Below are 22,634 nucleotides of genomic sequence, written 5' to 3' on the forward strand. Positions count from 1 at the left end.
AAACCACCCACAGATGTTAATGGATAAGATGTGGGCTGCATTTTAAATGACATCATATTTCCTATATTGTATAGTACACACATTTTGGGAAGCTCTGGGAATAGAGTAGGTCCATCCATGGATCATCGGTTTAATTTCAAATAGGTCACCCGCCGAAAAGGGCCTAGCTTTATATAGGGGTTACATGGTTCAGTGTAGGTTGAAGTTTTAGGATGACATTGCATTATAGCTAACGGGCGGTATGTGATGAGTGTTACCCATTTCCCTGCTCTTCTCCTCTTGGGCTTGTAGACAGCACTGTCAGTGGTGCGGTAGTGCTCCTTCACGCCCTCATCCCCCTGGTGGTCTGGGACTCCCTCTCCTGGTGGGGCCTCATCCCTCTGTGGGGGGTGCTTCCTCACTCTCTGGTTCTTCCTCTGCTTCCTGGCTTTGCCTCTGGTGTGACTGGCACTCTTGTTTATGTTCTTCTCCTCCTTCTCTTCTCCCTCTTCTACAGAAAGATGTGTCCCGTCAAGATCCACACTGTTTTTTGTCTCTTGGTGTTCAGTGTCTCTGTCTGCGTTTTTTGTATTGGTCCCTTTTTCTTGGGAATCGTCCTTGTACTGCACTTCCTGGCTCTTAGAGGCCTCGGCGTCTTGTATGTCGTGCTGGGACTCATAGTCATCAGTGGCAGTGGGGATTTTGTCTTCCTTGCTAGCTTGTTCTTCTTTCTCCTCGACCTTGGCCTCCTCTTTCTTATTTGAAAGGAGCTGGGCGTCTTCGGCGAGGGGTTTCCCTTCCTCAGGTTCGGTTTCAAGGGGCTCTGGGTTGTCGCTGTCGCTGGCGTAGTCCAGATCCTCTGGAATCTCAGGCTCGGTGTTGCTGTCCGTCTCTTCGACTTGAGCCTCTTCCTCTACTCCTCTGTCCCCGACCACATGTTCCTCCTCGTCCTCTTTCTCTCTCTTCTCCTCATCCTCAACTGACTCCTCATCTTCCATCGCCTTCACCTTTTCCACCTCTTTCTCTGCCTCCACATCCACCTCCTCCTCCACCTCTACCACCTCCTCATCTTCCTCCTCCTTTTCCAAGTCTCCCACCTCTTCTTCTCCCTCCTCCTCCTCTTCAGACTGTGTCTCCTCAGACTCAATCTTTCCCTCCTCCTCTTCTTCTTCCTCCTCCTCCTCTTCCACCTCTTCTTCCTCTGACTCCCCCTGGAGGAGGTCCACCAGTGCCTTATCGCTCAGCAGGACGGGGGTGCTCCTCTCACCACTGTCGGACACCTCAAACACCCCTTCCTCATTGGAGGGACCCACATTAGCACTAGCATTGTCCTCGTAGCTCATGTCCTCGTCCTCCTGCTCCTGACTGCTAGACTCAAAGGTCATGAAGGTCGGCAGGACCTCCCCCTCATTGACCTCATCTGGAACAATGTCCTTGGAAAACGAAATGAAAAGTTTTCTGGAAAAACATTTTGTAAATATAACAAAAGATATAGCTTCTGGACAAACTTTTGCCATTCATATAATGAAAGGTAAAGTTTCTGGAGAATCCTTGTCAATGTATTCTGTTTTTATAGAGATGGGGTTTATTTACAGTATGGAACTTATTTCAAATACAGGAGTTGGATGCACTTTACCTTCTCTTTAGCTATGTGTGAGGACTTGGATAAAGCTTGATGTTTGTCGTGAGGTTTGCCTTTGACCTTGGGAATAGCAAATAATTCTTGATAAAATATCATTAGACTTGGGGTTATTCAACAGGGCTACAATGATTGGCATCATACATTTTTATTAAAAAGCTGTTCATAAAGTAAGAGTGGATTTATCAGTACTTACAGACACAGGAAATGCTGAGGCCAATAGCCAAAGGAATATTAAACGGGTCTTCATACCTATAACGACATCAAATTAAATGGAATATATTATTTATTAGTATTTATAATTGAGTGTAAAGTTTAAAGGACCAGTGCAGTCAAAATATTTTTTTCCTTTGTTTTGAATACCACAAGTGGGACTTTTTATTGCTCAATCTAATTTGAGATGATTTAATATTTTCCATTGGCCTAACGGACACATGCTCACATGCTTGTGCACTTTTAATTGACTGAAATTATCGAGATATCAAAGTGTCACCAACTAAATTTTTAACAATAGGCCGGGCGATCATTTTTCACATGCAAATAGCCATTTTCGGGAAGTGCTCAAGGCATGCCATTCCATGACAGCAGCATTTCTTTTTCAACAATGTTTTGAAGCAATGGGCCTTATCAGTCCTCCTTGACAACAAAAATATAAACAGAGTAGGCTAATAAGTCCTTCGTTTTTGGGTTATGTTCAGATAAAAATATTTTTCTAATCAATATTTCCAAGTCATATTATTGAAGATCAAGGGGTATTTAATCAACTGAAATGACTATAAATCTGACAGACTTAGTTTTTTAATATAAAGATATAGCCTAATTGTATTATTATCTGTATTGAAGTAGAAAGCAATGGGTTAGAAATATACCTAACCCATAAAGTAAAAATGCAACATCCATTTATGGCCAGCTAAACTCTAACATTGATTGATTCTGCAATAGATGTTGTTCAATTGGTACTATTCCTTTGTGTCTTCTACTAATGCCTCTTAATAGGAAAGTAATCAGATTATGTTACTGAGTTTGGGTAATCCAAAAAATGACGTTACTGATATACGTTTGGACAGGTAACTAGTAACTTTAATGATTTCCATTTAGAAAGTAACCTACCAAACCCTGTCGGTTCAACACAACTATGGAGAATTCAAATCCCGCCCCAAGCCGGCCCCAATGGATACCAACTGAAATGGCCCATGGCAGACCACCCAGACCTCCACCCACAAGGTAGTCTGGGTATTGTGCACACTGTGCGTTGCCTAATGACCCTCTCCTGTCCCAGCTGTAAGCACACCGTGGGCTAGACTGGGAGCAGTGACATCCAAGCTATAAAACCTCACAAATGTGTGTGGTGATGCCCAACTTGCCGCAGCGCAAATATCCCCTACAGTCAATCCTTTAAATAATGCCCAAGACGCTGCCAAGCCCATGGTCGAGTGGGCAGGTACACCGCTAAATAACCCTTACCACTTGCTGCAGTATACTAGGGAGATAGCCTTCACAAGCCAGTAGGATAGACGTTGCTTAGAGAGCGCCCTGCTACGAGCTGGATTAGCTAAACAGACAAAAAGCTGGTCACATAACTGGTTATTTCAGGTGCGTCTCAAAGTGCGTGCATAAAGCTAGTACTGGACAGGGCATGAAACCTCTGTTACTCTTCAGAAGCAAAAGGAGGAGGTGAAAAGGGAAATAAGCTCAAAGGCTAAAGACATGTAAGTCATAACCATGAAGGCTACATTAGGACACAATGTCACGTTAGAGTCACCAGGGGTGAACTGAGTACAGGATAAGGCGTGGAGGCCCCCAACACATTTAGCCGAGGCCCAAGCCATGAGCAGAGAGCTCTTGTAGGAGAGGATCTTCAGATCCACCAACTCCAGAGGCTCAAAGGGGGCAGCACACAATGCCTCCATAACCAGAGCTAAATCCCATGTGTGCGCAATAGGTACAGCAGGGTCCAAGACCACTGGTGCGCAAGAACTTTCGTTTTCTTGCGTTGCATAAAGATCTACGTCGGCCCTGCCTAACCTCTCCCATATCTGGGGAACCACCCAGGGGTATAGCTTCCACTGACCAGCACATACCAGCCCATCAAACGTGGGAGGAGGTGCCTGAACGCTAAATACATCCTCGGAAGCTCCAGGTAATTGAAATGTCGGGCATTCTGTCCACCGTCCATACCTCCAATTCGAGTAGCCATCTCACAGTGTGCCCCACACTTAGGGGAACACGTCTATTATGACCACCTTGCAGAAAAACACCTGTCCCATGAGCACCCCTTGCGACAGTACCCCACTGGGCCAGCGCCTGCAGGCATGCCGGGGACAATCGAAGCGACCTGTTAAGGTGGCAGAAGATAGCCCTATTTACCAAGTCCATATTATGGCAAGAACAGCTGAAATAAGCAAAGAGAAACAACAGTCCATAATTACTTTAAGACATGTAAATATGGAACATTTCAAGAACTTTGAATGTTTCTTCAAGTGGAATCGCAAAAACATCAAGCTCTATGATCAAATCAAATCAAATGTATTTATATAGCCCTTCTTACATCAGCTGGTATATCAAAGTGCTGTACAGAAACCCAGCCTAAAACCCCAAACAGCAAGCGATGCAGGTGTAGAAGCACAGTGGCTAGGAAAAATTCCCTAGAAAGTCCAAAACCTAGGAAGAAACCTAGAGAGGAACCAGGCTATGAGGGGTGGCCAGTCCTCTTCTGGCTGTGCCGGGTGGAGATTATAACAGAACATGGCCAAGATGTTCAAATGTTCATAAATGATCAGCATGATCAAATAATAGTAATCACAGTGAACAGGTCAGGGTTCCATAGCCGCAGGCAGAACAGTTGAAACTGGAGCAGCAGCACGGCCAGGTGGACTGGGGACAACAAGGAGTCATCATGCCAGGTAGTCCTGAGGCATGGTCCTAGGGCTCTGGTCCTCCGAGAGAAAGAAAGAAAGAAAGAAAGAAAGAAAGAAAGAAAGAAAGAAAGAAAGAAAGAAAGAAAGAAAGAAAGAAAGAAAGAAAGAAAGAAAGAGAGAAAGTGAGAAAGAAAGAAAGAAAGTGAGAATTAGAGAGAGCATACTTAAATTCACACAGGACACCGGATAAGACAGGAGAAATACTCCAGATATAACAGACTGACCCCAGCCCACCGACACATGAACTACTGCAGCATAAATATGATGATACCTCCGGACAGGGCCAGACAGGCAGGATATAACCCCACCCACTTTGCCAAAGCACAGCCCCCACACCACTAGAGGGATACCTTCAACCACCAACTTACTATCCTGAGACAAGGCCGAGTATAGCCCACAAAGATCTCCGCCATGGTACAACACAGGGGGCGCCAACCCAAACAGGAAGACCACATCAGTGACTCAACCCACTCAAGTGACGCACCCCTCCTAGGGACGGCATGGAAGAGCACCAGTAAGCCAGTGGCTCAGCACCTGTAATAGGGTTAGAGGCAGAGAATCCCAGTGGAGAGAGGGGAACCGGCCAGGCAGAGACAGCAAGGGCTGTTCGTTGCTCCAGTGCCTTTCCGTTCACCTTCACACTTCTGGGCCAGACTACACTCAATCATAGGACCTACAGAAGAGATGAGTCTTCAATAAAGACTTAAAGGTTGAGACCGAGTCTGCGTCTCTCACATGGGTAGGCAGACCATTCCATAAAAATGGAGCTCTATAGGAGAAAGCCCTGCCTCCAGCTGTTTGCTTAGAAATTCTAGGGACAATTAGGAGGCCTGCATCTTGTGACCGTAGCCTACGTGTAGGTATGTACGGCAGGACCAAATTGGAAAGATAGGTAGGAGCAAGCCCATGTAATGCTTTGTAGGTTAGCAGTAAAACCTTGAAATCAGCCCTTGCCTTAATAGGAAGCCTGTGTAGGGAGGCTAGCACTGGAGTAATATGATCACATTTTTTGGTTCAAGTCAGGATTCTAGCAGCCGTATTTAGCACTAACTGAAGTTAATTTAGTGCTATCATTCACAGAGACAAACTGATATCTTTCCGACAGATAAGATCTAAACCAGGCCAGAACTTGTCCGTGTAGACCAATTTGGGTTTCCAATCTCTCCAAAAGAATGTGGTGATTGATGGTATCAAAAGCAGCACTAAGGTCTAGGAGCAGACGCAGAGCCTCGGTCTGACGCCATTAAAAGGTAATTTACCACCTTCACAAGTGCAGTCTCAGTGCTATGATGGGGTCTAAAACCAGACTGAAGCATTTTGTATACACTGTTTGTCTTCAGGAAGGCAGTGAGTTGCTGCGCAACAGCTTTTTTTTTTAAATTGAGAGGAATGGAAGATTCGATATAGGCCGATAGTTTTTTATATTTTCTGGGTCAAGGTTTGGCTTTTTCAAGAGAGGCTTTATTACTGCCACTTTTAGTGAGTTTGGTACACATCTGGTGGATAGAGAGCCGTTTATTATGTTCAACATAGGAGGGCCAAGCTCAGGAAGCAGCTCTTTCAGTAGTTTAGTTAGAATAGGGTCCAGTATGCAGCTTGAAGGTTTGGAGGCCATGATTATTTTCATCAATGTGTCAAGAGATATAGTACTAAAACAATTGAGTGTCTCCCTTGATCCTAGGTCCTGGCAGAGTTGTGCAGACTTAGGACAACTGATACAAATCATTAAAATCCAGACAGAAAATATTTACACAAGAAGCAACCTATTATCACACAGGAATATGCAGATTTAAAGAAGAGTCCGTAATTTGCTTTCTAATGATCATGATCTTTTCCTCAAAGAAGTTCATGAATTTATTACTGCTGAAGTGAAAGCCATCCTCTCTTGGGGAATGGTGCTTTTTAGTTAGCTTTGCGACAGTATCAAAAATACATTTCGGATTGTTCTTATTTTCCTAAATTAAGTTGGAAAAATAAGATGATCGAGCAGCAGTGAGGGCTCTTCAATACTGCACCGTACTGTCTTTCCAACCTAGTCGGGAAGACTTCCAGTTTGGTGTGGCGCCATTTCAGTTCCAATTTTCTGGAAGCTTGCTTCAGAGCTAGTGTATTTTCTGTATACCAGGGAGCTAGTTTCTTATGACAAATGTTTTTTGTTTTTAGGGGTGCAACTGCATCTAGGGTATTGCGCAAGGTTAAATTGAGTTCCTCAGTTAGGTGGTTAACAGATTTTTGTCCTCTGTCGTCCTTGGGTAGGCAGAGGGAGTCTGGAAGGGCATCAAGGAATCTTTGGGTTGTCTAAGAATTTATAGCACGACTTTTGATGCTCCTTGGTCGGGGTCTGAGCAGATTATTTGTTGCGATTGCGAACGTAATAAAATGGTGGTCCGATAGTCCAGGATTATGAGGAAAAACATTAAGATCCACAACATTTATTTCATGGGACAAAACTAGGTCCAGCGTATGACTGTGGCAGTGAGTAGGTCCGGAGACATGTTGGACAAAACCCACTGAGTCGATGATGGCTCCGAAAGCCTTTTGGAGTGGGTCTGTGGACTTTTCCATGTGAATATTAAAGTCACCAAAAATGTCAATATTATCTGCTATGACTACAAGGTCCGATAGGAATTCAGGGAACTCAGTGAGGAACGCTGTATATGGCCCAGGAAGCCTGTAAACAGTAGCTATAAAAAGTGATTGAGTAGGCTGCATAGATTTCATGACTAGAAGCTCAAAAGACGAAAATATCGTTGTTTTTTTTGTAAATTGAAATTTGCTATTGTGAATGTTAGCAACCCTCCGCCTTTGCAGGATGCGCAGGGGATATGGTCACTAGTGTAACCAGGAGGTGAGGCCTCATTTAACACAGTAAATTCATCAGGCTTAAGCCATGTTTCAGTCAGGCCAATCACATCAAGATTATGATCAGTTCATTGACTATAACTGCCTTTGAAGTGAGGGATCTAACATTAAGTAGCCCTATTTTAAGATGTGAGGTATCACGATCTCTTTCAATAATGGCAGGAATGGAGGAGGCCTTTATTCTAGTGAGATTGCTAAGGCGAACACCGCCATGTTTAGTTTTGCCCAACCTAGATCGAGGCACAGACACGGTCTCAATGGGGATAGCTGAGCTGACTACACTGACTGTGCTAGTGGCAGACTCCACTAAGCTGGCAGGCTGGCTAACAGCCTGCTGCCTGGCCTGCACCCTATTTCATTGTGGAGCTAGGGGAGTTAGAGCCCTGTCTATGTTCGTAGATAAGATGAGAGCACCCCTCCAGCTAGGATGGAGTCCGTCACTCTTCAACAGGCCAGGCTTGGTCCTGTTTGTGGGTGAGTCCCAGAAAGAGGGTCAATTATCTACAAATTCTATCTTTTGGGAGGGGCAGGAAACAGTTTTCAACCAGCGATTGAGTTGTGAGACTCTGCTGTAGAGTTAATCACTCCCCCTAACTGGGAGGGGGCCAGAGACAATTACTCGATGCTGACACATCTTTCTAGCTGATTTACACGCTGAAGCTATGTTGTGCTTGGTGACCTCTGACTATTTCATCCTAACATCGTTGGTGCCGACGTGGATAACAATATCTCTATACTCTCTACGCTCACCAGTTTCAGCTTTTGCCAGCACCATCTTCAGATTAGCCTTAACGTTGGTAGCCCTGCCCCCTGGTAAACAGTGTATGATCGCTGGATGATTCGTTTTAAGTCTAATACTGCGGGTAATGGAGTCGCCAATGACTAGGGTTTTCAATTTGTCAGAGCTAATGGTGGGAGGCTTCGGCGTCTCAGACCTCGTAACGGGAGAAGTAGAGACCAGAGAAGGCTCGGCCTCTGACTCCGACTCGTTGCTTAATGAGGAGAACCCCGTTGAAAGTTTCTGTCAGTTGAATGAGCAACACCTGTTGAGCATTCCTACAGCATTTCCCTCCAGAAGCCATGAGAAAGTTGTCCGGCTGCGGGGACCGTGCGAGGGGATTTATACTAACATTACTATCTGTACTTACTGGTGGCACAGACGCTGTTTCATCCTTTCCTACACTGAAATGACCCTTGCCTAACGATTGCGTCTGAAGTTGGGCTTGCAGCACAGCTACCCTCGCCGTAAGGCGATCGTTCTCCCGTATATTATGAGTACAGCGACCGCAATTAGAAGGCATCATGTTAATATTACTACTTAGCTTCGGCTGTTCGAGGTCCTGATGAACCATGTCCAGATAAAGCGTCCGGAGTGAAAAAGTTTAATGAAAAAAAGTTGAGTGAGGGAAAAACTAAAAATATAAACGGTAATTAAAAGGTAAAAACCGTAAAGTTGTCAGGTAGCAAAGTAAGGTTGACAACAAAACGCACAGCAGCACGTAAACAAGTCTGCAAGTTGTGACTGGAAATGACACATATAAGTCTGGCAGAAGTTTTGATAAAACTGGCTCTCATGAGCACCGCCACAGGGATGGAAGACCCAGAGTTACCTCTGCTGCAGAGGATAAGTTCATTAGAGTTACCAACCTCAGAAGTTCAGGTAACGGACACATCTCAACATCAACTGTTCAGAGGACACTGTCTAAATCAGGCCTTTATGATTGAGTTGCTGCAAAGAAACCACTACTAAAGGACACCAATAAGAAGAAGAGACTTGCTTGGGCCAAGAAACATGAGCAATGGACAGTAGACTGGTGGAAATTTGTCCTTTGGTCTGGAGTCCAAATTGGAGATTTTTGGTTCCAACTGCCGTGTCTTTGTGAGATGCGGTGTGGGTGAACGGATGATCTCCGCATGTGTCAATGGTGTGCGTACTGGGAGTGGAGTCAGGTGCAGGAGAGCAGAGAGTTGTGAACAGGCGCACACTTTACTTAGGCAGGAGAAACCAACAGACGGAGGCCAATGCGTCGAATCCTCCAGCCAACTGGCAAAAGTGCAACACGCGCAAACAGTCACAATAATTATGTTCAAAGAAATAAACATACCTCGTGAATAAAACATGGAAAAAATTAACACCAGTCTAGCGTGTCAAAATTGACACGCAACACAAACAATTACACACAAAGACATGAGGGGGAACAGAGGAATAAATACATGTAGTGTGATTGGGGAATGAAAACTAGGTGTGCAGGGAACAAGACAAAACAAATGGATAAATGAAAAATGGAGCGGCGATGGCTAGAAAGCCGGTGACGTCGACCGCCGAACGCCGCCCGAACAAGGAGAGGAGCCGACTTCGGCAGAAGTTGTGACAGCATGTGTATTTCCCACCGTAAAGCATGGAGAAGGAGGTGTTATGGTGTGGGGGTGCTTTGCTGGTGACACTGTCTGTGATTTATTTAGAATCCAAGGCACACTTAACCAGCATGGCTACCACAGCATTCTGCAGCAATACGCCATCCCATCTAGTTTGGGCTTAGTGCGACTATCATTTGTTTTCAACAGGACAATGACCCAACACACCTCCAGGCTGAGTAAGGGCTATTTGACCAAGAAGGAGAGTGATGGAGTGCTGCATCAGATGACCTGGCCTCCACAATCCCCCGACCTCAACCAAATTGAGATGGTTGGGATGAGTCGCACCGCAGAGTGAAGGAAAAGCAGCCAACAAGTGCTCAGCATATGTGGGAACTCCTTCAAGACTGTTGGAAAAGCTTTCCAGGTGAATCTGGTTGAGAGAATGCCAAGAGTATGCAAAGCTGTCATCAAGGCAAAGGGTGGCTATTTGAAGAATCTCAAATATAAAAAAAAATGTTTTGTTTAACACTTTTTTGGTTACTACATGTTTCCATATGTGTTATTTCATAGTTTTGATGTTTCACTATTATTCTACAATGTAGAAAATAGTAAAAATAAAGAAACCCCCTTGAATGAGTAGGTGTTCTAAAACTTTTGACCGGTAGTGTATATTTCAAAATAGTTGGGAAGAGATTTTCGATGTACTGATCCATGGCACATGGTTCATGAACTGAAAGGCAAAACGATGCCGGATTCAAAATTTAGAATTTTTGTATTTAAATTATTATACAATACTCTTGCAACCAAAAGAATGTCATATATATGGGGGATACAACCTTCCCAGCTCTGGAGATTTTACTGCGAAGAAACAGAGTCATTAGCTCATTCATTTTGGTACAGTCCATATGTAGCTTGTTTTTGGTCACAGGTCCAGGAATGGCTGAAGAATTGCAACATTTACCTGGAGCTACGCTGCAGATAGCAATGCTGGGTGATTTGAAAAGTAATTGCCAATTGATCAATAATATAATAATACTTTTTTCAAAAATGTTTATCTTTAATTTACAATCTGTTGAGAATAGAAAGGTTCAGAACTTTTCTAAAGCATCACAGCACATTTGAAAAATATAATGCAAAAATAAATCCAATATGGATGGTTTTAAGAGATAGATGGGAGGAGTTGAATGGAGCTGAAGGGTGGGACTAATAACAAGAAGATAACAAATGTAAAATATACTGTGCCTGTAAAATGTACACTACCATTCAAACGTTTGGTGTCACTTAGAAATGTCCTTGTTTTTGAAAGAAAAGCAAATTTTTTGTCCATTAAAATGACATCAAATTGATCAGAAATACAGTATAGACATTGTTATTGTTGTAAATGACTATTGTAGCTGTAAACGGCAGATTCTTTATAGAATATCTGTGACACCCTGATCTGTTTCACCTGTCCTTGTGATTGTCTCCACCCCCCTCCAGGTGTCGCCCATCTTCCCCATTATCCCCTGTGTATTTATATCTAGTGTTCTCTGTTTGTCCGTTGCCAGTTCGTCTTGTTTGTCAAGTCAACCAGCGTTTTTGTTCTCAGCTCCTGCTTTTCCCAATCTCTCTTCTGGCTATGACTGACCCAGCAGATCTGGTCCAGCTGCGCAATGCCATCTCGACCCAGGAATTGCTTCGTGGCCTTGTGGAGGGGGTCCAAAAGTTGGCTGAACGCAATGACCAGGCATTGGACAGTTCACTGGAGCAATTCCATGGGTTGTCTGGGAGGCTGCCTACCACGGTGGTAACCCCACAGCTCCTCAGTGACTCAGCTGCTAGCAGCGCCGTCTCATCGGTCACTCCACTTTCTCGGGAGCCCCGCTTACCTTCTCCAGAACACTTCAATGGAGAGCCGAGCACCTGTCAGGCGTTCCTAGCTCAGTGTGTCCTCGTCTTCGAGCTTCAGCCCCTCCTCCTTTCCCTCGGATCGCTCGAAGATAGCCTACCTCATCACGCTGATGTTCAGGAGGGCTCTCACCTGGGCTACTGCCATGTGGGAACAACAGCCGGGGTTCGTGGGGTTCGTGAGGGGTTCGTGAGGGGTTCGTGAGAGAAGTGAGGAAGGTTTTTGATGACCCGTTCTCTGGACGAGAAGCCGCCCGGAAGCAGATCCAGCTTCGGCAGGACTCCCGCAGTGTAGCTGATTATTCAGTGAATTTCTGCACGTTGGCAGCGGAGAGGGCTTGGAATCAAGAGGCACTGTTCGATATGTTCCTGCACAGCGTCTCGGAGGAGGTCAAGGACGAGCTTGCAGCACGGGAGTTACCTACGGAGCTCGATTCCCTCATTTCTTTGACCATCTGTATCGATGGGCGATTATGGGAACGACGGAGGCAGAGGAAATTGGATTTTGCTTGCATGCCCAAGGCTCCCACCTTGCCTCCGAGTCATCCCGGAAGCTCCTGACGGTCTCATTGCCGAGAGAACCTGAAGCTTCCCGACCTGCCCCAAGGGCTGCCGAAGATGGACAAGTTACCGCTTCCTGAGCCTATGCCACTAGGCAGAGCTGGGCTGTCGCCAGCGGAACGGCAATACAGCATCGACACAAAGAGTTGTCTGTATTGCGGGACTATTGATAATTTCGTGTTCTCTTGTCCTTTAAAAAAAAACAGGCTCACCGGTAGGAGCGAGTACTCTTTTTTAAAGTTTGGGTTTTGAGTCGTTGGAGAGCGGCAAAACGATGTTAATCTATTTATAGACGTTAATGAACCATCAATACTGCATCAGTAATGTGGGAGTTGGATGTGAATGAATTTGCAAAAGCAAATTTAATTGATTAATCAATGATAATGATGGATAGGACAGGCTATCTGGGAATTAAACTTAAATTAACCTGAGAAGTTGGTTCATCTAGGTTAATATGGAAAGGTTTAAAATGTCTCATTTAATTTGAAGAACCTGATAAGGTATGTTCGACAATTTAACTTGTTACATTGAATGAGACGATAATATCCAATCAATTGAGATTGGCTGGATTATCATAAATGTAGGGTACATTCACCACCAGGGTCCCTAGGGCTGAAACCACATGGGATTCCCGCGAAGGCGGGACTTCTGTCAATATTGGATCAGTACTGGGGGTTTGGTTCCAATTATCTCTTAAAAGCAAATTGAATTGATTAGTCAATCATAATGATTAATCAAACCTGTATAGGCTATTTTGGAATTAAACTTTAATTAACCTGAAATCGTAGCTGTATCAAGGTTAACATGGAAAAGTTTAAATTGTCTCATTTGTAGAAACCAATCAATTTGGATATTATTCAAAATGTCCATTTGAAAAAGGTAAGTCTGGCAATTTGACCTCTTAGTTAAATGAAATAAGACAACGATGTCCAATCAGTTGAGATTGAGTGAGAGGCTATTTTACTGGCACCACACTCCCAGGTGCCTCACCTCCTCTCTGTAGGCTGTCTCGTCATTGTTGGTAATCAGGCCTACTGCTGTTGTACTTGATGATTGAGTTCGAGGCGTGCGTGGCCACACATTCATGGGTGAACAGGGGGTACAGGAGGGGGCTGAGCACGCACCCTTGTGGGGCCCCTGTGTTTAGCATCAGCGAAGTGGAGGTGTTGTTTCCTACCTTCACCACCTGGGGGTGGCCCGTCAGGAAGTCCAGGACCCAGTTGCACAGGGCATTGTTCAGGCCCAGGGCCCCGAGCTTAATGATGAGCTTGGAGGGTACTATGGTTTTGAATGCTGAGCTATAGTCAATGAACAGCATTCTTCCATAGATATTCCTCTTGTCCAGATGGGATAGGGCAGTGTGCAGTGCGATGGCGATTGCATCGTCAGTGGATCTATTGGGGCGGTAAGCAAATTGAAGTGGGTCTAGGGTGTCAGGTAAGGTAAGGTAAGGTAGAGGTGATATGATCCTTAAAACCTGTTGAGGACAGACCTTCCGCTAGCGGAACGCCTAGCCAATATCCAATGGAACAGCGTGGCGCGAAATACAAAACCTCAAAAATCCAATAATTTCAATTTCTCAAACAAACGACTATTTTACACCATTTTAAAGATACACTTCTCCTTAATCCAACCACATTGTCCGATTTCAAAAAGGCTTTACAGCGAACGCAAAACATTAGATTATGTTAGGAGAGTACATAGACCAAAATAATCACACAGCCATTTTCCAAGCAAGGACATGTGTCAATAAAACCCAAAACACAGCTAAATGAAGCACTAACCTTTGATGATCTTCATCAGATGACACTCCTAGGACATCATGTTACACAATACATGTATGTTTTGTTCGATCAAGTTCATATTTATATCCAAAAACAGCATTTTACATTGGCGTGTGATGTCCAGAAAATGTATTCCCACCAAAAACTTCCGGTGAATTTACAAAAATACTCATCATAAACGTTGACAAAATACATAACAATTATTTTAAAAATTATAGATACAGAACTCCTTTATGCAACCGCTGTGTCAGATTTTAAAATAGCTTTACGGAGAAAGCACATTTTTCAATATTCTGAGTACATAGCTCGTCATCACAGAAAGCTATACAGACCCCCGCCAAGTTCGGGGCAACCTAAACTCAGAATTAGTATTAGAAATATGCTCTTACCTTTGCTGATCTTCGTCAGAATGCACTCCCAGGACTGCTACTTCCACAAGAAATGCGAGCGCAATCCGAGACACAAAAAGTCAAAATGTTCCATTACCGTACTTAGAAGCATGTCAAACGCTGTTTAAAATCAATCTTTATGGTATTTTTAACGTAAAATTGCGATAATATTCCAACCGGACGATAGCGTATTCATTCAAGGAGAAAAAGAAAAAACAGCGTGCTCGCGAGACCGCGCATATCCAATCCCTTTGTTGCCAGGCAGACCACTCAGTAACTGAGCTCCTATACACTGCCCAGTGACAGGAGAAGGCTAAAACCACATTCTGAAGGCTTTAGACAGCCAATGGAAGCCTTAGAAAGTGCAACGTAACCCCACAGATACTGTAGTTTCGAAAGGGACTAGAAAGAAGAACTACAATTCTCAGATCCTCCACTTCCTGGTTGACTTTTTCTCAGGTTTTTGCATATGAGTTCTGTTATACTCACAGACACCATTCAAACAGTTTTAGAAACTTCAGAGTGTTTTCTATCCAAATCTACTAATAATATGCATATCCTCATTTCTGGGCAAGAGTAGTAACCAGTTTAAATCGGGTACGTTTTTTCATCCGGCCGTGAAAATACTGCCCCCTATCCACATTTAACTAGCCTCTCAAAGCACATCATGATGACAGAAGTGAGTGCTACGGGGTGATAGTCATTTAGTTCAGCCACCTTTGCTTTCTTGGGTACAGGAACAATGGTGGCCATCTTTAAGCAGGTGGGGACATTTCCTGAGATAGGAAGAGATTGAATATGTCCGTTAACACTCCAGCCAGCTGGTCTGTGCATGCTCTGAAGACGCGGCTAGGGATGCCGTCTGGGCCGGCAGCCTTGCAAAGGTTAACACTCTTAAATGTCTTTCTCACATCGGCCATGGAGAAGGAGAGCCCACAGTCCTTGGTAGCAGGCCTCGTCGGTGGCACTGTGTTATCCTCAAAGCAGGCAAAGAAGGTGTTTAGCTTGTCCGGAAGCAAGACGTCTTGTCCACGATGTGGCTGGTTTTCCCTTTGTAGTCCGCGATTGTCTGTAGATCCTGCCACATACATCTCGTGTCTGAGCCGTTAAATTGAGACTCCACTTTGTCTCTATACTGACATTTTTCCTCTTTGATTGCCTTATGGAGGGAATATCTACACTGTTTGTATTTGGCCATATTCCCAATCACCTTGCCATTGTTAGATGCGGTGGTTCGCACTTTCAGTTTTGCGTGAATGCTGCCATCAATCCACGGTTTCTGGTTAGGGTAGGTGTTAATAGTCACAGGTTTTAATAGTCACAGTCAATATATCCGTGGAATTGTCAATGTTATTCTCAGAGGCTACCGAGAACATATCCCAATCCACATGATCAAAACAATCTTGAAGATTGGATTCCGATTGGTCAGACCAGCGTTGAATAGTCCTTAGCACAGGTACTTCCTGTTTGAGTTTCTGCCTATAGGAAGGGAGGAGCAAAATGGAGTCATGATCAGATTTGCCTAAGGGAGGGCAGAGGAGTGCCTTGTAGGCATTTCAAAGCTGATTAGCAGTGGTCTAATGTTTTCTCAGAGCAAGTGCTACAGTCAATGTGTTGGTAGAACTTCAGTAGAGTTTTCCTCAAATTTGCTTTGTTAAAATCCCCAGCTACAATAAATGTGGCCTCGTGATACGTAGTTTCTAGTTTACATAAAGTCCAGTGAAGTTCTTTGAGGGCCGTCGTGGTATCGGCTTGAGGGGGAATATACACGGCTGTGACTATAACTGAAGAAAATTCTCTTTGGATGAAATACGGTCATTTGATTGTGAGGTATTCTACTTTTGGTGAACAAAAGGATGTGAGTTTCTGTATGTTATCACAGTCACACCATGAGTGGTTAATCATGAAACATACACCCCCGCCTTTCATCTTCCCAGAGAGTTATTTATTCCTTTCTGCGCAATATATTGAGAACCCAGCTGGCTGTATGACAAAGACAGTATATACCGAGAGAGCCATGTTTCCGTGAAACAAAGTATGTTACAATCCCTAATGTCTCTCTGGATGGAGATTCTTGCCCTGAGCTCATCTACTTTATTATCCAAAGACTGAACATTAGTGAGTAATATACTCGGATGTGGTGAATGGTGTGCGCACCTCCTGAGTACGAACAAAGAATCCAATTCGGGAAAGTCGTATTCCCGGTCGTAATACTGTTGAGTTACCGCCGCTCTGATATCCAAAAGTTATTTCCAGCTGTATGTAATAACACAAAAAATGTCCTGGGTTAATAATGTAAGAAATAACACAAAAAATGAAATACTGCAATGTTGCTTAGGAGCTAGAAGCAGAGCTGCCCTATCTTTCGGCAACATCTTGCAGCCTGCATCCTGAAGTCACTGTTCACATGATCCAGGGTAACACTGCGCATGTGCAACGTTGGTCGGAGCAGGCAGTGAGTCTCCCGTAAAGTGTCATCTGAGGGGGCATAATGTCCTCTCGTGGACTGGGATGGATTGGTTCTTTATTATTTCTACCACTCTCAGCAACTGTGTGTCTGAGCTGGACAGCCCGCTTAGCTGGCAAGGCTCCACCTGTCACCTTGTGGGAAGGTTCTCCATAGTCAGCCCCAAAGGACCTCAGAGTGAGAAAAGCACGCAGCGCCTATTCCTGCTTCTTTTTAGCCTCAAACCGGGTCGAGCAATCCCGTCGGAGAAATCTTCTCATCAAAGTACATCTATCTGTCCCTCTCTGGCACCTCCGAGAGAGTCAGCTAAAGATGACACTTTGCCACCACAGTAGCTCCCATACTTTCCCTGAGCAACAGAACAGTGCACCGGGACATGAGCAGAATGAAATGTGTGGGGCTACCTGGCAGTCAAATTTGCGTCGTACTCCGCCAGCAGCTCGGTCTGGTAGAACTGCAGCATAGTGACGGACGAAAGAGAATGTGGCTTGGACCAGGTTGTTGTCACTTCCGTGCCGAAATCCAGAAAAAGAGGCAGGTGGTGCTTGACTGCGGCAATCATAGGGGGCAGGTAGGTGGAAGATTTCTTCTGCAGGAAGGACGGTCACTTCTGCGGGGAAGGACGATCACTAGCGTGAGGAGGTAGCTGCCCCGGAATTAAGTCCTCAACCAAGAACCCCCCTGAGCCCGCCAGAGACAACATGTCGTCATCCGAACTTGGGCCCAGTGAATCACTGTGGGAGACCGAATCAGCCAGTTCACTATTGCCCTGCTGGGAGGCTAGTTCTATTTGCTTTGACCACAGCCCCAAATCCCTCCCCACGTCCTGCAACTTGGCAGGTACCGGCATCCAGCAGAGGAAGGTCGCCAATGTTAACCCAAAGCTTTCTCAAGAATGCTATATGTCTATCTAAGGAGTTTGCATGCAGCCGCTGGACTGGTTTTGAAAGAGTGCCTCCTGAGGGTGTTCTAAGCCGAACAAAAGAAATCATGAGTATCTATGGGATAAATAGTACAACCGCATGACTGGAAGCATGGTCGCGAACCCGAACCCAACTTTCCCTTCATCGTCTCGGTCAAATGTTTTGCCGTCGTACTCATTGCTGAAGCATATTGAAGAATAACACATTTTTTGTGACAAGAAAACTCTGAGAACAAATACAAACCCCAGCACACAACAAGTGAACACGACAGTTTAGTTGGCACAAAGTCAGATAGTCTCATGTTCCGGTATTTTTTGTTGTTGTTGTAGAAGCGTGAATTGTTCCTGCTCACATCGAGGTGAAGAGTGAAATAATTGCAGGAATGAATTCGAGACTCAGGGTTATCGTTATCACCTTTGGAAGGTTAGGGCTTTCAGAAAGGCACAGATTTCATTAGCCTTGTCAGGCATGATTGCAGTTCTTCAATCGAAGTCGCGAAAGTGAGTTGTGTTGTACCGAGAGTGCAGACTGAAAGGGAACCCTCTCTCCCCAAGCAAGAATTTCCTAGCAAAAGTCTTGCTTGAGAAATCATTTCTTAGTTATTTTTGATGGAAAACTATTACAGTAAGGTACTTCATATTTACCAAGAAATGTTTTGATATTGAGATAAAAACAGCTGTATTCGTCCTTTAAAGCGGCAAAGTGCAATTAGTACATACAGTTGAAGTCGGAAGTTTACATACACCTTAGCCAAATACATTTAAACTCAGTTTTTCACAATTCCTGACATTTAATCCTAGTAAAAATTCCCTGTTTTCGGTCAGTTAGGATCACCACTTTATTTTAAGAAGTGAAATGTCTGAATAATAGTAGAGAGAATGATTTATTTCAGCTTTTATTTCTTTCATCACACTCCTAGTGTGTCAGAAGTTTACATACACTCAATTAGTATTTGGTAGCATTGCCTTTAAATTGTTTAACTTGGGTCAAACATTTCAGGTAGCCTTCCACATGCTTCCCACAATAAGTTGGGTGAATTTTGGCCCATTCCTCCTGACAGAGCTGGTGTAACTGAGTCAGGTTTCTAGGCCTCCTTGCTCGCACATGGTTTTTCAGTTCTGCCCACAAGTTTTCTATAGGATTGAGGTCAGGGCTTTGTGATGGCCACTCTAATACCTTGACTTTGTTGTCCTAAGCCATTTTGCTACAACTTTGGAAGTATGCTTGGGGACATTGTCCATTTGGAAGACCCATTTGCGACAAAGCATTTACTTCCTGACTGATGTCTTGAGATCTTGCTTCAATATATCCACATAATTTTCTATCCTCATGATCTATTTTGTGAAGTGCACCAGTCCCTCCTGCAGCAAAGCACCCCCACAACATGATGCTGCCACCCCTGTGCTTCACGGTTGGGATGGTGTTCTTCGGCTTGCAAGCCTCACCCTTTTTCCTCCAAACATAATGATGGTCATTATGGCCAAACAGTTCTATTTTTGTTTCATCAGACCAGAGGACATTTCTCCAAAAAGTACGATCTTTGTCCCCATGTGCAGTTGCAAACCATAGTCAGGCTTTTTTATGGCAGTTTTGGAGCAGTGGCTTCTTCCTTGCTGAGTGGCCTTTCAGGTTATGTCGATATAGGACTTGTTTTACTGTGGATATAGATACTTTTGTACCTGTTTCCTCCAGCATCGTCACAAGGTCCTTTGCTGTTGTTCTGGGATTGATTTGCACCTTTCGCACCAATGTACATTTATCTCTAGGAGACAGAACGCGTCTCCTTCCTGAGCGGTATGACGGCTGCGTCGTCCCATGGTGTTTATACTTGCATACTATTGTTTTTATAGATGAACGTGGTACCTTCAGGCATTTGGAAATTGCTCCCAAGGATGAACCAGACTTCTGGAGGTCTACATTTTCTTTCTGAGGTCTTGGTTGATTTCTTTTGATTTTCCCATGATGTCAAGCAAAGAGGCACTGAGTTTTAAGGTAGGCCGTAAAATACATCCACAGGTACACCTTCAATTGACTCAAGTGATGTCAATTAGCCTATCAGAAGCTTTTAAAGCCATGACATAATTTTCTGGAATTTTTCAAGCTGTTTAAAGGCACAGTCAACTTAGCGTATGTAAACTTCTGACCCACTGGAATTGTGATACAGTGAATTATAAGTAAAATTATCTGTCCTAACCGACTTGCCAAAACTATAGTTTGTTAAGAAGAATTTTGTGGAGTGGTTGAAAAAGGACTTTTCATAACTCCAACCTAAGTGTATGTAAACTTACGACTTCAACTGTACATTTTTGTAATTTTATATTAATGTCATATACCCATTGACTCTTGAAGAATACCCCTTCAGAACCAAAAATATGATTATCATTTTTACTCCAATGTTTGTACACAATGTAATTGTTAAAACATGGTTAAAACCCCATTCCTCTGCTGTTTACAAAATCAGTGGCAGGGTAAACGCTTTGTTATTGTTCAAACTGCAGATTGCCCCTTTATGGATTTAAATGGGCCATTCAAACGCTTTTATCATACTGTATGTCAAAGACAGACATGAGGGCTGTACACCTTGGTATCTGATAATGACAATCCCTTATTATGCAATCATTCAAAACCAATGGACAAACCATTTTCCCCAACTCTAGAACATTTAAATCTTGACCCACCTCCCACGCCTCCTCTCAGTTACCATAGTGTGAAGCTCTCCAGAGATGTGCCAGTCTCTCAAAAGTCGCATTGAGAGTTCAGCGGACGCTAAAGCAAACACCAGAAGCTACTAGATAGGAAAGAGTCGACTAAGTCCACAAACTTTTTTGTCTCTGGGTTTGGAGACTTGGAGGGGCAAAAATGCAAAAAACTATAAATCACTTGGAAAAAATTGAAACGGGATGATTCTGTTTTAGCCATAAAATATAAAATATCACGTGTAATATAAATATCACGTGAATGTTGTCTTTGTTGGTTTTACTAGCTACATAAGGTAATGGGATTACTCTTTGGTCAAACTTTGTGGAGATTTTAAAGTTTTTTTTTACCAAGTAATTTAATGAAATGCTCTCTAAAGCATGGGGGGGGATATTGCATGTCAAAAATGATAAATCACTTGGAAAAGATTGAAACGGGATGATTCTGTTTTAGCCTAATGGTATAAATATCACGTGAATGTTGTCTTTGTCAGTTTTACTAGCTACATAAGGTAATGGGATTACTCTTTGGTCAAACTTTGTAGAGTAAAAAAAAAGTTATAGATGTCTGAAACGTCCATAACATCTAATACAATCCTGCAGAAGCACCCTATGCAACTCAATGAGGCCAAAAAATACGCATCTCAGCAGATTGATTTTGCAGTGAACATAACACAAAATCACTCTTCTCATTGCAATATATAACCACCACATCCCCAGTATCAATTTCCTCAGTAAGACAATAAATACATTTAGAGGGTTTTGTTTTTGTGACGAGAAAATGTGTCAAGGAATTTAAAATGATAATTTCAAGTGGATGTAGCTAAGAGAGAAGAAGATAAAGTTGTTACCTGATGTTGGCAGCTGCAAGGAGAGGTCTGAGACTGGGTCACACAGATGCAAACACACATACACACACAATGTACTATCTCACCCAAGACAGTGCACACACTGTCCCTCGCACACTGACGCGTCGTCCAGCAACACACACACCACACCTCGTCTTTTGTGCCTTCTGTGTCAAAGGAAACAGTGGACAGTGGACCACAGCAAAGGAGATGGTCAACTGAGTATAGCCAAGCAGGGAAGTGAGAGAGAGAGCTAATTCAATCAAACCCGTAATGCGGATTTTATGCGCAAGCTCTTATTTCCTATCAAATTTTATTTGTCACATACACATGGTTAGAAGATGTTAATGCGAGTATAGCGAAATGCTTGTGCTTCTAGTTCCGACCATGCAGTAATATCTAACAAGAAATCTAACAATTTCACAACAACTGCCTAATACCCACAAGTGTAAAGGAATTAATAAGAATATGTACATCAAAATATATATGGATGAGCGATGGCCGAACGGCATAGGCAAGATGCAGTAGATGGTATAGAGTAAAGTATATTCATATGAGATGAGTAGTGTAGGGTATGTAAACATTATATAAAGTGCCATTGTTTAAAGTGACTAGTGATACATTTATTACATCCAATTTTTAATTATTAAAGTGGCTAGAGATTGAGTCAGTATGTTGGCAGCAGCCACTCAATGTTAGTGATGGCTGTTTAACAGCCTGATGGCCTTGAGATAGAAGCTGTTTTTCAGTCTCTCGGTCCCAGCTTTGATGCACCTGTACTGACCTCGCCTTCTGGATGATAGCGGGGTGAACAGGCAGTGGCTCGGGTGGTTGTTGTTCTTGATTATCTTTTTGGCCTTCCTGTGACATCGGGTGGTGTAGGTGTCCTGGAGAGCAGGTAGTTTGCCCCCGGTGATGCGTTGTACTGACCTCACTACCCTCTGGAGAGCCTTACGGTTGTGGGCGGAGCAGTTGCCATACCAGGCAATGATACAGCCCGACAGGATGCTCTCGATTGTGCATCTGTAAAAGTTTGTGAGTGTTTTTGGTGACAAGCCGAATTTCTTCAGCCTCCTGAGGTTGAAGAGGCGCTGTTGCGCCTTCTTCACCGCGCTGTCTGTGTGGGTGGACCATTTCAGTTTGTCCGTGATGTGTACGCCGAGGAACTTAAAACGTTCCACCTTCTCCACTGCTGTCCCATCGATGTGGATAGGGGGGTGCTCCCTCTGCTGTTTCCTGAAGTCCACGATCATCTCCTTTGTTTTGTTGACGTTGAGTGTGAGGTTATTTTCCTGACACCACACTCTGAGGGCCCTCACCTCC

The 22,634-nt window shown here is 43.8% G+C and overlaps 1 protein-coding gene across 2 annotated transcripts in view; it reads right to left on the reverse strand.

The window, feature by feature from the left end:
• LOC106609991 (SPARC-like protein 1) overlaps positions 1-21,534 on the reverse strand; it is a 28,570-nt gene extending 7,036 nt beyond the window's left edge. The window contains exons 1-4 of one of the 2 annotated variants that reach the window (XM_014209077.2): positions 21,315-21,534; positions 1,815-1,870; positions 1,616-1,681; positions 258-1,412 (exon numbers count right to left, since the gene is read on the reverse strand). In XM_014209077.2, the coding sequence (XP_014064552.1) occupies positions 258-1,412; positions 1,616-1,681; positions 1,815-1,868 (1,275 nt within the window). In that variant the 5' untranslated portion in view covers positions 1,869-1,870; positions 21,315-21,534. Of the gene's footprint in view, positions 1-257; positions 1,413-1,615; positions 1,682-1,814; positions 1,871-4,421; positions 4,535-21,314 lie in introns of those variants that run through there. The other variant, XM_045722639.1, reaches the window with a different exon arrangement.
• Between the last annotated feature and the right edge of the window lie 1,100 nt (positions 21,535-22,634).

Source organism: Salmo salar, chromosome ssa08 (genome assembly GCF_905237065.1).
Source record: "Salmo salar chromosome ssa08, Ssal_v3.1, whole genome shotgun sequence".
Lineage (NCBI taxonomy): Eukaryota > Metazoa > Chordata > Actinopteri > Salmoniformes > Salmonidae > Salmo > Salmo salar.